Source organism: Vicia villosa, linkage group LG2, assembly GCF_029867415.1.
Source record: "Vicia villosa cultivar HV-30 ecotype Madison, WI linkage group LG2, Vvil1.0, whole genome shotgun sequence".
Classification (NCBI taxonomy): Eukaryota; Viridiplantae; Streptophyta; class Magnoliopsida; order Fabales; family Fabaceae; genus Vicia; species Vicia villosa.
In genome coordinates, this window is record NC_081181.1 from 114,929,309 (window position 1) to 114,945,355 (window position 16,047).

The window sequence follows — 16,047 nt, forward strand, 5'->3', positions numbered from 1 at the left end:
TTCTATACATAAATTTTTACCTATGAGGTCTCAAATCCAAGTCTCATTCAAATTAAATAATTTTCACTTTACAACTAGACAAATCAATTTCTATCGTTAATAAAGTGACTATCATTTACAACTAGAAAAATCAGTTTCTATTGTTAGTAAAGCAACTATTATTTACAATAAGACAAATCAATTTCTATTGTTAGTAAAGTGATTATCATTTACAACTAGATAAATCAATTTCTATTCTTAATAAAGTGATTATCATTTACAACTAGACAAATCTATTTATACGGTTAGTAAAGTGACTGTCAATAACAACTAGACAAATCAATTTCTATTGTTAGTAAAGTGACTATCATTTACAAATAGACAAATCAATTTTTATTGTATAATTGACTATCATTTAATCTGAAGAGACTTAGAAAAAAAGCCGATTTGAGAAAAATATTAGCAGAAGGACTAATATGATCCGGTTAAATTTTGTAAGGGATTAAGTTGGGTCAATTTTTTTGTGAGGGACTAATTTGACTCGTGTAATATTTGTGAGGGACCAAAATGGGTCTTCACTCTATAAAATAGTGTATCAGTAAAATACTTTGCTACATAACTATAATTGTTTGTCTGTAGTATTGACACTTATTGAACTTTATAATTGTGCTTGTAATAGTATTTGATATACTATGCATAATATATATACTAATGATACTAATTGTTTGGTTTGTAGTGTTGACATTTATTGAATTTTATAATTGTGCTTGTAATACTATTTGAGATACTAGTGATATCGAAACTTTAGTGGGGCACTGGCCTACAGATTAGTTTATGTAAGTTCGTCTAAAATTTAAATTTATTTTTTAATTGGTTAACATTCACAGTAATAATATGTATTTGCTTTTAAAGCATTGATCTGTACTTAAAAGAAACTATACAATCAATTTTCTAACTTCAATTATATTAAACAACAGCAAATCAAATATTTAAAAGATGGACATTTTCTATATTAAACCTACTTTATATATTAGCTCATTTTTCCAAACTTAAAATATGTAATAGCTCTCTGTCAAATTTATAAATTTTACAAATCTAAAATGTATGACAATACCCGTTAAAATTTATTTTCTTACATTTTTATAAATAGACAAAACTTATTTTTCATGCGATGATAAAACTTTATATTATGTGTATTAATTAAATAAAATGATGATAAATCACTTTAGAAATGTAAAAAGAATGATAAATTTATGTATTTTTCTATCATAATTGTCTCATGTTATTTTATCAAAAATAAATATTTATAACATTTTTTTAGTATAAATGGTAATGTTTTATCATTAAAAAATACTAACATCTTTTGATAAATTGAAATTTTAACATAATTTATTATATTTTAATAATAGTTTTAATTATAGTTAATTTATTACTAAAGTTTTAAAAAGAAAAGCTTAAATAAATTTAATAACAACAACCATGTAAATTTTTAATACTAAAAGTAAAATGATATTTACAAAATTAAATTTTTGAACATTTAAGGTAAATCAGGAAATATTAAATAATATATATTTTTATTTATTAGATTTAAAATAAAAATAAGTCATATTAAATTAAAAAGAGTTAAATATTTTCTTTTTTCTTATATCTTGTCATAATATTATATATGATATAATTTTTTCCGTCCATGATACTTTTTAAATAAATTCATAAAATCACTTTTAATTATTATTCTTTTTAATTATTATTTCTATATCAATGAATTTTTTCTGATTATCATTATTTTTTTCTTGAATACCATTTAATATATTTTTCATGAATACCATTTATCAATTTTTTTATCAAGATTATCATCATAAAGTTAATTTGAAAATATTTTTTTTTGCTTTAGTAATTTTATAAATTTAAAAAATATAATTATAAATAAGAAATTAAACATAATATAAAAAATTGTAAACTCACTTTTATATAAGTATAAATTTATTATTATATAGTTACGAATAGTCTTTATAATAAAATTTATTAAAATTTTTAAAAATATTTTGAGTTTTTAAAATAACATGACAAATGTTGATTAAAAAGGTATGTATAGATTTTAAAAAAATCATTTTATGACATAGATGTATTCTATAATCATATCATGTAATTATAAAAGAGATTAATTATAATTACTAAAAATTTTAATCATTCCAAATGTTAAATTGCTCCTAAAAATTTAAAGTTTACAAAATATCTTTTATTTCCAATAAGAATTTTTAATTATTTCTTTTTTTATAAATAGTGTCTTAATATAAACTCCTATGACATCACCAAGATACAAACCGAACAAATCTAAAAACAATTTTTTAATTATGAATCTCTTCATGTAACTTTATGTTTAATTCTTCTCTCAGGTAATATCTACAACATCATTCAAATTCCAACAAAGCAGATAATTATTCTCTCAGGTACTAATATCTACAACATTATTTAAATTCCAACAAAACAGATTAACATATAAACCCCTTCATGAAAATACCTTCAAAATGTTTAAAAATTAACAAAATAAAACAAACAGCTAATTGATCCTTGTTCTTCTTTGTTGTCCAAGCACAGCTAATCGATTCTTGCAACAAAACAAACAAACAAATTTAAATAATTTGTTAAATAAAATAAACTTTAATAAATTACAATAATCATCATTAACTTCGATTAACCATGCAAATTAGTCACAGCATCAGAAGGTGCTTTTCACTATTCCTCCAGCCTAGTCAACCTATTCAAAATTCAGAGAGCCAATCTATTCAAAATTCATCATAAATCACATTAGATAACTTAAAATTTAAATTTAAATTTCAATCGAAAGTCCCCGTGAGGCACAGCTGGACAATAAATTTGAGAGGAATGGCATGTACTGTCGCAATTAAACGGAAAAGTAGAGGTTAAGAAAAAAATTAGGTTAGAATTTGAATGTAAAAAATAGATGGTGTCAGTTAGATCTTAGATCTCACAACATTTTCAAATTGATATGAAAGAAAGAATGAAACCGTAATAGTACCTGGTATGATATCTTTCGTCGAATGGTGCAGATGCTTATTCCGTCTTCGTCTGCTACTATTTTATAGAAATTTTGCAAATTGAATCTTCTGTATTCATGTTTAATTTTCTCACATTAATATATTAAAAAATCAATCTATGAAAAATAAAAAAAACAAATAACAAACTTACTTGATTGATTGAAGCTTGGGTGTTTAGTCAAATCTTTAATCAGTTAAAGCGATGTTTCTTTTTTTCTTTCTATAGAAAAAAATAAATAAATACAAAACCTTTTTGAGAGAAATTTTCTTCTTGGGACGTTTGAGTTTATCATCAGATTCAACCCATTTTTGTTTTAATTGAAAACAAGCATTAAAAGCAATGAAAATTAGAACATACAAACTAAAATAGAGACAAAAACTATAGTTGTGTCACATCAGCGGCATTTAATGCCAAATGAACCACAATGAAGCAATGGTGAAAATAATCACTTATATTCCTGAAATTAGAAAAGTTTAAATTATTTTAGCAGAAGGGTAATATTAATTTTTCCAAGTACTTCAATTTTTATAGAAGTATATTAGATGTACTAGTTTTCCAACAAAAGTTAATGTTTTTTTATATATTACTTGTAATTAATTAAATATATTGAATTTTTATTACATAAGTTTCACTTATAATTTTAATCTATTAGTTCACTACAAGAAATGAGCTTCCCAGCTGCTTAATATAGTGACGTGATTATCACGTGTTAAAATTATGGCTGTTGCGACGTGTTAATCACGTCACTACATACTATATTAATAAAATATTACAGATGACATTACTATTGTGTGTGTCAGTGTTTTTATTTAAAAAAAAATACTGATGTGAGAAACACGTCGCTAACTGAAAAAATAAAATAAAATAAAAATGGGCGGTGGATTTCAAATGGGGGGAGTTTGACGAAAATTTTGAAATTCAAACTAGCGACATTATCTCCACGTCGCTAATAAAGTTGTCTGACTCAAGCAGACAATGATTACAGTTTTGTTGACCGTTACCTGGGGTAGCGACGTGATCATAATGTGTGAAACTAGCGACGTGATTTACACGTCGTTGACTTGAAGACTTTGCAGCCTTTGCAGTAAAAATATAACTTTTGGTGGTTTGCGACGTGATCCTAATGTGTGAAAATAGCGACGTGGCTATCATGTCGCTGAATATCTTATATGTTTCCCAGATCTCCTTCGTGTTCCACACAGTTTCATCTCTCATCAACTCTTCTTCATTTCTCTCAAACTAACCATTATCTCTCTCAAACCCATTTTCATTTCTCTTCTTCATTTCTCTTCAACTCTTCTTCCCCAATCTCTTCCCCAATTTCATTTCTCCAAATTAACCATTTCAATTACAAGGTATATCTCCACACCCTTTTAATTTCTTATTTCATTTTATAACATATGTTATGCTATAATTTTGTTGTTAACAAAAATCTGTTTCTTGTAGGTATTATTTTTGTGTTTGAAGGAGCTTCCAGAGGAACATTTGAAGAAATAATAGAGGAAGATAGAGGTATTTTTAGCATTTATATTTTATTTAATGTGTTATTAGGTATAGTTTTTGTATTTGTAGGTATAATTTGTTCTGTTATACACTTTAATGTGTTATTAAATCTAGTATACATTTTATTGATATTTGTTATATATAATTTTTAGATATTATATTAAATCTGTTATATCTATTATGTATAATTTTTAAAATAAAATATACATTTTATTGAAAACAAAATTATTAGTTTTAATTTAATATAGTATACATTAATCTGTCTTAACATATTAATCTGTCTTAACAAAATTATATTTTATTGAAAATAAAATATACATTTATTTTTTATTTAATCTGTTAGACTAAATTACAGTTTTGGCCTCCCTATTTTGGCCAATTCACAAAATCAGTCCTCCTATTTATTTTTTAAACAGTTTTGGTCTCTCATATCCATTTTTCGTCCCAAAAATGTTGATTTTTTCAATTTTTTGTATTCCTGGGATACTTTCTGAACGAGAGAGAACATAGAGAGCGTTTTTTGGAGAATGAAAGAGATGAACGAGCAAGCTGAGAGAAAAAGACGACGATTAGAGAAGAAGATTAAAGGAAGAAAACATCGTCAATAATTAATATTTCTTATTCCAAGTCAATAAAAGTATGCTATGTATCTAAAAAATAATACACAACAGTGTTTTTTGAATGAAAAATGGACATGGGGGACCAAAACTGTTTAAAAAATAAATAGAGGGATTGATTTCATGAGTTGGCCAAAATAGGAGGACCAAAACTGTAATTTAGCCAATCTGTCATTAGGAAAATAGAAATAATTTGTATATATAATTTTTAAAATAATATATATATATATATATATATTATTGAAAAAAAGAATATTAGTTTTAATAAAAACAGATTATATATAGATATATATTATTAAAAACATATTATAAATGTTATTAAAAATAAGTTTAAAAAATTATATGTAAAAAACAGAATATAGATATGTATAAAAAGTGAAATGTTTTTAAATGTTATAAATGTTATACTAGATTTTAAACATATTATAAATGTTATTAAAAATAAGTTTAAAAAATTATATATAAAAAACAGAATATAGATATATATTATTAAAAACAGATTTTTAAAAAATTATAAATAAAAAACAGAATATTATATGTATAAAAAGTATTTATATTTAAAAAGTGAAATGTTTTTAAATAAAAAGTATTTATATTTAAATTATAAACAGAATATTTATTTGTTACTTTTTTTATGTTAAAAAGTATTTATATTTAAAAAGTGAAATGTTTTTTATAATAATTTTTTATAGTTTTTTTATAGTAAATAATAAATTTGATTGATAATTATTAAAAATATATAAAAATAAATATTTTCTAGAAAATTATTAATTTATAATAATATTTTTTTATGGGAATTTATAATAATCTTTTATATTAGTTTGGAGAAATGAAATTGGGGAAGAGATTGGGGAATTAATTTTTTTATTAAAAAATTAAAAAAAGTTAGAAATTAAAATATTTTGCAAAAGATATTTATATAAATAGATTAATTATTTAACACGAGAGTAAAAAAAACATGTTGAAAGACTTTATAGTAATAGATTATAAAATCTTACTTTATGTTGAAATATTTTTAAAATTGATTGTTATATATAATTTTGCTTTAAAAATTGTCTATATGTATTAAAAAATTGATATAAAAAACACCATTGTATAGAAAAAAACAATGTGATGTAGTATTTTTTTTAATATAACTTGTTTTAAAATAATATTGTTTTAAAATTTGTTTAGTTACATGATGTGATGTAGTAGGTTGAATGATTTAATATAGTTAAATTTTAATTATAGTTACTAAAAAGATAATGATTGAATATGTGCAGTATAGAATATTATTTGTACTATCGTAGTTGGATGTACGATAGATTGTATCCAGGAAGAAGTGGACTTAAACCCAATTTTATAGAAGGAGTTAATGGGTTTATAAAGTGGGCGTTTGCTCAGGAATGTTGCCGAAGCGAAGGGGGAGTTAGGTGCCCTTGTCTTAAATGTGATTGTAGACGTATAATTAGTGACCCAGAGGAAGTAGAACGTCATTTGTATAGAAGAGGTTTCATTGAAAATTATTGGGTTTGGACGTCTAATGGTGAACAACTGCCGATGAACGTGCCAGAGACTAGCAATACGCATGCTTCAAGCAGTCGTCCGACTATGGAATACGAGGAAAATTTTAATCTGATTGGTGACATGGTTGAGGATGCTTTCGGTGTGAACGTGACCTATGATCAACCTGAAGATTTTGATGGGGAAGAGTTGCCGAATGAGGAAGCACAAAGATTTTATCAGTTGTTGAATGAGATGAATATACCGTTGTTTGAGGGGTCGTCAGATTCAAAGTTATCAATGTGTGTGAGATTATTGGCTGCCAAGGCAAATTAGAATGTCCCTGATAGGTGTTTGGAATTCTTCATAAAAATGATGTTGGACTCAACTGCAATGAAAGACAACTTGCCTAAAACTTTTTATGATGCAAAGAAGTTAGTGTCGAGGTTGGGTTTAAGTGCAAGAAAAATTGATTGTTGCACTAATGGTTGCATGTTGTTTTATGACAATGAGTTTGGTACTAATGATGGATTGTTGGAGGAATGTAAGTTCTGTGAAAGTCCAAGATATCAAGTCCAAAGTAAAGCCGTTAACCGTCAACAAACACGTGTAGCAGTGAAGTCCATGTTTTATCTCCCGATTATACCAAGGTTAAAAAGAATGTTTGCTTCAATGCATAGTGCAAGTCATATGACGTGGCATCATACAAACAAAACAATTCCAGGCACTATGCGACATCCATCTGATGGCGAGGCATGGAAGCACTTTGATCGGATGCATCTTGATTTTGCCGCAGAACCTAGAAATGTCAGGCTGGGATTATGCTCTGATGGATTTACTCCATATGTCCAAGGGTCGGGAACTGCATATTCTTGTTGGCCAGTTATTGTAACACCTTACAACCTCCCTCCCGAGATGTGCATGACAAAACCATACATGTTTCTGACATGTATCATTCCAGGCCCGTCGAGTCCAAAAGCTGGAATTGATGTCTACTTACAACCTTTAATTGATGATTTGAAAAGGTTGTGGATTGGAGAATGCACATATGATATATCTCGTAAACAAAACTTTACTTTGCGAGCTGCCTTAATGTGGATAATTAACGACTTTCCAGCATATGGCATGTTGTCTGGTTGGGGTACGCATGGCAAAATGGGTTGTCCGCATTGCATGGAACACACTAAGGCTTTTACTTTGGAAAAAGGGAAGAAGAGCTCGTGGTTTGACTGTCACCGCAGATTTCTTCCAAGAAATCATAGCTATAGAAAAAAACAAGACAGATTTCAAAAAAACGAAGTGGTAAGAGATCATCCTCCACCTCGATTGTCACTAGGTGCTATATGGGAACAAGTTTGTGTACTTCCAAAATTCACAAATATTGGTAAAGCATTTAGAATTCAAGGATACGGGGTCGACCACAATTGGACAAAAAGAAGTATATTTTGGGACCTCCCATATTGGAAAGATAATTTGTTGCGCCATAATCTTGATGTTATGCATATTGAGAAGAATTTTTTTGATAATGTATTTAACACAGTGATGAATGTTAAAGACAAAACAAAAGATAATGAGAAGGCTAGACAAGACATGGAAAAGTGGTGTAATCGAAAAGAGTTGGAGTTGAAGCGTCAACCGAATGGAAAATTTTTAAAACCCAAGGCTTGTTACACTCTGACTTCACAAGAAGCTAAAGCGGTTTGTCAATGGTTAAAGGAATTGAGGATGCCCGATGGGTATTCTTCAAATTTAGCAAGGTGTGCCGACGCTAACACTGGGAAGTTGCATGGTATGAAAAGTCATGATTGCCACATTTTTATGGAACAATTGCTACCAATTGCGTTCGGTTCTCTACCCAAACATGTGATTAATCCACTAACGGAAATTAGTCATTTCTTTAGAGATATTTGTGCGTCAACTTTAAAAGTGGATGACATCATTAAGTTGGACCAAAATATTCCAGTCATTCTCTGTAAGTTGGAACAAATATTCCCGCCTGGTTTTTTTGACTCCATGGAACATCTACCTGTGCATCTTGCATATGAAGCTTATCTTGGAGGACCTGTTCATTATAGGTGGATGTATCCCTTTGAAAGGTTTATGGGTGATTCTAAGCGGTCAGTGAAAAATAAAGCAAGGGTTGAGGGATCAATATGTGCACATTACTTGCATCGGGAGACAATACATTTTTGCAGTCATTATTTCAACAACTTGGTGTTAACTCCAAGAATCATAAGGAATCTTGTAAATGTTAATGAGAGAAGTCAATTCACCTTATCAGTCTTCGGGCTTCCAGGTCGTCCATCTGGAAAGAAGGTTGTTCATTGGTTGACCCAACAAGAAATGCAATCTGCACATGTTCATGTCTTGATCAACTGCGTTGAAGTTAAACCATATCTTGAGTAAGTATACCCAACTATTTTATTTTATTTATAGTGTGAAAATAACCTTGAAACTTATAGTGTGTTTTTTTTAGGGAATTCAACAACTTCTATTTTCAAAGTACCGGTGTACAATCAACATCTAGTGTCATTCATGATCAATTTCCAACATGGTTCAAACAGAGATTGTCAGGCATTGTTACACCGACTCCAGAAATACTCCATTTGAGAAGTTTATCTGAAGGCCCTAATCGAAGCGCAAACGAATGGCACACATATTTCGTGAACGGATATAAATTTCACACCGAGACTTGGACTGAAGGGAAAAAACCAAAAACAGTGGTGTATTTGTAAAAGGAGTTACAGATGGGGGTGAAAATGACTTCTATGGCTTTGTTAAACATATCTATGAGTTGGAATACAATTACTTGGACTCGGAAAATAAAGTTGTCTTGTTTTATTGTGAATGGTATGATCCAACTAGAGGCACAAAAATAGACAAGACATATGGTACTGTTGATATTCAAATGGGCCGAAGGTACAAAGAGTATGACCCTTTCATAATGTCACATGTTGTTAGGCAAGTTTATTATGTTTCTTATCCTTCATTTGTACCACGTAAACGAGGGTGTTGTGTTGTAATTAAAACAAAACCATTGGCCCATATCGAAAGTGGCGATCTAGTGGAAGATCTTCCTGTCCAAGTTGATGAAGTTGGACCAATTAATGAGGTGATTGCAGTTGAACAAATTACAAGTTTGTCTGATACAACAGTTGAGGGGTATGAAGTTGATGCGTCTATATTGTTGGTTGAAGATAATATCGACGGAGAGCATGATGAGAATATCACATCAGATGATGAGAATGATATGGATGAAGAGCATGATGATAATAATAATGATGTATATTAATGAGAACCTGTGTTTGTAATTATACTAATGAACCATCTATTGAATGTTTTAATGAAGATATATATTAATGAAAATGTGTGGTTTGAATATTTATATATTTGATTAATTGCGTATTCTATATAAATAGGTAAAATGCGACCCCGGTCTGAGAAGACTAAAGGTAGACGTCAGAGGGTAGTGGTATGCGACTCACCTCAGACGACAGTATCTCCCCGCCCACGGACTCAGCTAGACCGCATGTCTTTGGCCAGCACTCAGCCTCTTATGCCATTACTCTCCTCTCCATCTTTTATTAGCCCACCTAGTTATTCATTTCAGCATACTGGGGGACCTGGCTATCCATTCCAGCAGACTGGGGGACCTAGCTATCCATTCCATCAGACTGGGGGACCTAGCTATCCATTCCAGCAGAGTGATGGACCTAGTTATTCGTACCAGCAGAGTGCTGGACCTAGATTTCCACCACAGGACCCCCCAGGTTTCCAGCAGACAGGGGGATCTCGCACCACACATCCGACACAGGTGCCCCCATCCTTCCAGCAGACAGGGGGATCACGTACCTCACCTACCACACATATACCTCCAGGCGGGGATGATCATGTGGAGGTAGATCAGGATGATATTGAGCAGGATGAGGATGATGTTTTGTTGGATGGCGATAATCTTCAGGGGGACGATAATCCGGATGAGATTCAAATCGTCGATGGCAGATATTATATTACGCCTGTCGGAAATAAGTAAGTATCTTATTTATAATTTTTTAATTAAGTTTACAATTACTTTTTTAATATAAATTTATATTTAACGCATGCTAATTCAAATTATAGTTGTTTAGTTTTACTCCGAGTCGGACAACTGCAAAGTGTGTGAGCTATGTGATTCAGCAAATGTATAAAGATGCTTGGACGAGATTTGGAGAAGTTCCAAATAGAGGTGATTGGTTTAAAAAATTTAAGGTATAATTAATTTGTTTTAGAATTATTATTTATTTAAAAAAAAATATTATAATTTTCTAACTGTTTATCTTAATGTCAACAGGAAAAGTGCACATGGGATGTTTTGAGCGAGAAGGTTGTTAAAAAAGTCTTTTTCACCAGAGCATCAAAAAGACTTTCTGACAACTTACGACGTGTTAGAAAGCATTGGGAACGTGATGGTAGTTATCCCGCTTGGATGGGCAAAGACACTCTTGATAAACTTCTGGTCTATTGGGATTCACCTCAATTTAAAGCTAAGTCTGAAAGTGCCACAAAAATGAGGGCATCTGAAAAAGGTGGGCACGTTAATGCTGGTGGATGTAGGGGTGGCAAAACGTGCCGTGGCCCGCCGGGCCGGCCCGCCACCCGCCAAAAAATGGCGGGTTGGGTTGGGATTTTAGGCCCGCCGCTCGCCAAAGCTCGCCCCGCAAAAACCCGCCGCCCGCCATACTCGCCCCGCCAAAGCCCGCCGCCCGCCAAAACTAGCCTCTCCTCCAAAACTAACTCTTTTTTAGTTAATTCTAGTAATTTTAATTCTTGATGGTTTATTTTATACATTTATTTATAAATATATGTAATATTTTTTTAAGTAAATTTGTTAAAAAGTTGCTTTTATAAAAAATTGTTTTAAAAAATAAGTGAAAAGTTTAATTAAAAGGTAAAAAAAAAGCCTATTAATCTATAAAAAATATAAATAAAAATAGGTGGGTAAGCCCGCCGCCCGCCAACCCGCCATCTTGGCGGGGCGGGCATGACTTTTATGCCCATTTTACTTGGCGGGCATGCCTGCCCCGCTCGTTTTTTGGCGGGCATAAGGCGGGGCGGGCGGCGGGCGAGGCGGGCGGCCCGTTTTGCCACCCCTAGGTGGAAGTATAAGTACCTACGAACATATGCGACGCATGGTAATTACTACCACTTATATATTGAAGTTATGTTTTGATTAATTATTATATATGTATTTAAATAAAGTTAATTTTATTATTTAGGAAAAGAGGTTGGGGAGAAAACTACTCATGGTTGAGTTAGTTAAGGAGACTCGGACGAAAAAGTCGGGAGAGTATGTTGATGAGCGTACACGGCAAGCTTTGGTAAGTTATTCAATTTACATTATGAATATTTTTTTTATTTTAATGACAACTTTGTGACGTGATTTTCACGTGGCAACTAAGAAGTTGCAGCATGATTTACATGTGGCAACTGAAGTTGTGGCATGAGAATCACGTGACAACTGATTTTTATTTTATTTAAGTTAATTTAATTTAAGTTTTATATTTAATATTTTTATTGTATGTGTAGGAGGATTATCAAGAATTGCTTGTACAATTTTTGGTCGCTAATCCCAAATATACTCCTAGAGAAGGAGAGCCGCTTCATCCAGATGTTGATTTTTATATTTGGAATGAAGTCATTGGCGGAAAAGGTTCTAATGGATGTTTTTTGGGTGGTGGAAGTATGGCGGGATGCTTGAGAAGTGGTGATAGAAATTTATTTGAAAGAGTTAGAGATGGGGAAGGATCGTCACGCCCAGCACAATTGTCCCTGCAAATGATGGAAACAATAAGACAATTGGCGGTAAGTGAGGCGAGACGCGAGTCAGAGCAATGTGAGACAGCGTTAAAAACCAAATTAGAGGAGCAACAACGGCAAATAGAGGCAATGACGAAGAGGCAAGCGGAGATGGAGGGGTAACAAAGACAAATAGAGATAATGGCCAAGAGGCAAGCGGAGATGGAGGAGCAAATGCGGTTATTTATGAAATTTCATGGAAGCGGTAATCAAATGTTTGGTGGAAATGTTGGCGTTGGTGGTGCCTCGACAAATCAACAAGATAATGATGAAGATTTAAACCTTGATGATTTTCCCGATCCAGGAGATACTTAATTATAATGTAATATTAATTATATTTTAGTTTTAATTTTAATTTTAATTTTAATGGATGTAAGATATTAAATTTTAATTGATGTATGATAAATTTTAATTTATATTTTGTTTATTACTTATATTTTATATTTTATTATTTTATTCAATAAATATATTTTATTAATATTAATATTCAAATTATTTATTAATTATATTTTATATTTTATTATATTAATTATAATTCATTATTAATAATAAAAACCTTTTTTAATAACAATAATTAATTTTTTTTATTAAAAAGAATTTTGTTTAGTGATGTGATATACATGTCACAAATGTAGTGACATGTGAATCACGTCGCTAGGATAATTTTTTTAAAAAAGAATAATGCTTTGTGACGTGATATACATTTCACTATATTTGTGAGATGTTTATCACGTCGCTAGATGCATATTAAAAAAAAAGGTTTGTTTTGTAGTGGCATGTTTCCCACGTCACTAATCAGTGGCATGAAAAACACGCCACAAATTTTCTCCGTTAGTTCTGCCATCCCTGCAAACCTGCTGTGCCAGAATTTTGAGTTGGATTGTGGGTAGGATATAGCGACGTGATTTACATGTCACTGAATAGTGACGTGAAAACCATGACACTATTAGTTTACCACCTTTCCCCTTGCGACATATACTCTCACGTCGCAAATTTTGTGGGGTGACGTGATATTCCTTTTTGTGGCGTGGGAATCACGTCGCTGGAGAGAACATTTTTTGTAGTGGTTTTACAATAAAAGTTAATATTTTTTTATATATCACTTGTAATTAATTAAATATATTAAATTTTTATCACATAAGTTTCAGTTATAATTTTAATCTATTATTTTTATAAAAAGTTAAAAATTTTATTTCCCGTTTAAAATTTAATTTTTCATTTTATATAATATATTTATTTTTTAAATTAAAATAAAATTTAATATAAATAAAATATTAATATATGAGATAAAGTTGTGGACCTAACATAAGTTCTTTTGAGTTGCACCATTAAAATTAAAATTAAATGAGTTGTTTCAAGATGATATGATTTAATGGATCCCATCAAAAAATCCAAAAATAAGTTACACCATTAAAGAAATTTTTAGAGTGTTTGGAAAAACGTTTGCACTATAAATAACACCATTTTTTAAGTATGGAAGAAGCATGGAAGCTTGGAAGAAGCTTGTTTGAAATTGTGTTAGTGGAAACATAGCATGTTATTCCATCCATTTTAAAAGGAATGTAGTTTAAGGTTTTTAAACATATATTAAAAAAATATAAAGATATTGTAATAAAATATTATATTTTTATTAATTTAACTTTATAAATACATTAAAAGTCGTGTATAAAATAATAATCAAAAAATATAATTAAAAAATAATAATAATTAAATTGAAAAGTGAAAATAATATTTATTTTAAAATAAATTTTATTTATTAAAATAATATTTATTTTAGAAATGAGTGAGTAAAATAAAAGGTTTCAATATACCCCACACTCCATTCAAAATATAAAAAAAAAAAAAAAAAAAGATTAATATATCCCCACACTCCATTCAAAATAAAAAAATAAAAAAAAGATTAATATATCCCCACACTCCATTCACCTAAGAGAAAAGCTATTGTTACACTAATAGATACACATACACCGTATTTTCTATAGTATATATACATATTTATTATTTTTTAATAATTTTTTAGCTTACTTCGATATATGTGCAGCACAAAACTATTATACATGTGGTGTATTTTTATACGGTGTAGCAAATCAGTGTAAAAATCAGTGTAAGCATAGCATAGCTGTTCACCTAATATTCCTATTTGATGAGAGCATGTTATCCCTATATGATTACATTGAATCCTACACCATATTAGCTACACCATCCCAAATACAACATGTGCATTTGTTTACTTTTCTCTGAACAAGTGAAAAAAAATTACTTAAATATAGTATTAAAAAAACAAAACCGTATCAATCTATGGTGTTGGTTGTCATGTTTAGTGTAGCAATTTCATTTGTCTTCTTCTAGTAGTAATATAATACTCCAAACTCCAAAGCACACGAGAAAGGTATAGTTTGGTCCTACTATATAAATATATATAATCTCTGTGATTTTGACATTTGACCATTTATTTTTGTTTTGGGCTTTAAGTTGTTTTTTATCCATATTTGTTTTTGTTACAATTTATATGTACTGTTAATTTTTTAAAACAAATTTGATTAAAAAAATATGTGTGCCATTTTAATACTAAGATTACTTAGATGGCATATTTTATTGTTTTATAATATATATAATCAAGTGCTAATTGATCATGATTCATGATTCATAAGTTGTCTATGAAAATAAGGTGGACACAAAAAATAAAATATATCTTGATTTACAATTATAAATATTTTTATTTGAAATTTATGATGGAAAATTGAGTAGAATAGATATTCAGTTGGGAAAGACAAGTATATATATATATATATATATATATATATATATATATATATATATATATATATATATATATATATATATATATATATATATATATATATATATATATATATATATATATATATATATATATATATATATATATATATATATATATATATAAAAGGAGCATATCAAGTGAGAGCATTTTTAAAGATGAGAGGAAGAAATATCAACCATTGGATTCATCAAGAGAGTGAAATTAATAGCCTCATTAATGTATTAACATTCTCTCTTGATGAATCCAATGGTTGATATTTCTTCCTTTCATCTCTCATTTAAAAATGCTCTCACTTTCTATGTTGATTTAAAATAAATAATAAGAATCATAGAAAGAGAAACAAATCTTGTCTATTAAAATCAACAAATCTAAATCTAATGGTTGTGATTCATTGTTCTCATTTCTCATAATAACCAAGTGTTCTCACTTGAGTCGTCCCCTATATATATATATATATATATATATATATATATATATATATATATATATATATATATATATATATATATATATATATATATATATATATATATATATATATATATATATATATATATATATATATATATATATATATATATATATATAGGGCATATCATATGAGAATGACATATTTATATGAGAATGTGAGAATGAATTTGAACCATTAGATTTTAAAATAAATGATAGAGATTATGGGTGAATTTTTTTTTCTCTCTCCTACTTCATTTATTTCAAGATGCAGGAGAGATAAAAAAAATATTCACCCATAATCTCCACCATTTATTTTAA

The 16,047-nt window shown here is 29.2% G+C and overlaps 1 protein-coding gene across 1 annotated transcript; it reads left to right on the forward strand.

Annotated features, from left to right (window-relative positions):
- The first annotated feature begins 10,062 nt into the window (after nucleotides 1–10,062).
- Nucleotides 10,063–12,596, forward strand: LOC131649833 (uncharacterized). Its single transcript, XM_058919587.1, has 5 exons — nucleotides 10,063–10,667; nucleotides 10,766–10,886; nucleotides 10,969–11,211; nucleotides 11,894–11,995; nucleotides 12,204–12,596. Exons 1-5 carry the CDS (start codon nucleotides 10,063–10,065, stop codon nucleotides 12,594–12,596), a joined length of 1,464 nt encoding a protein of 487 aa, XP_058775570.1.
- Nucleotides 12,597–16,047: the final 3,451 nt, after the last annotated feature.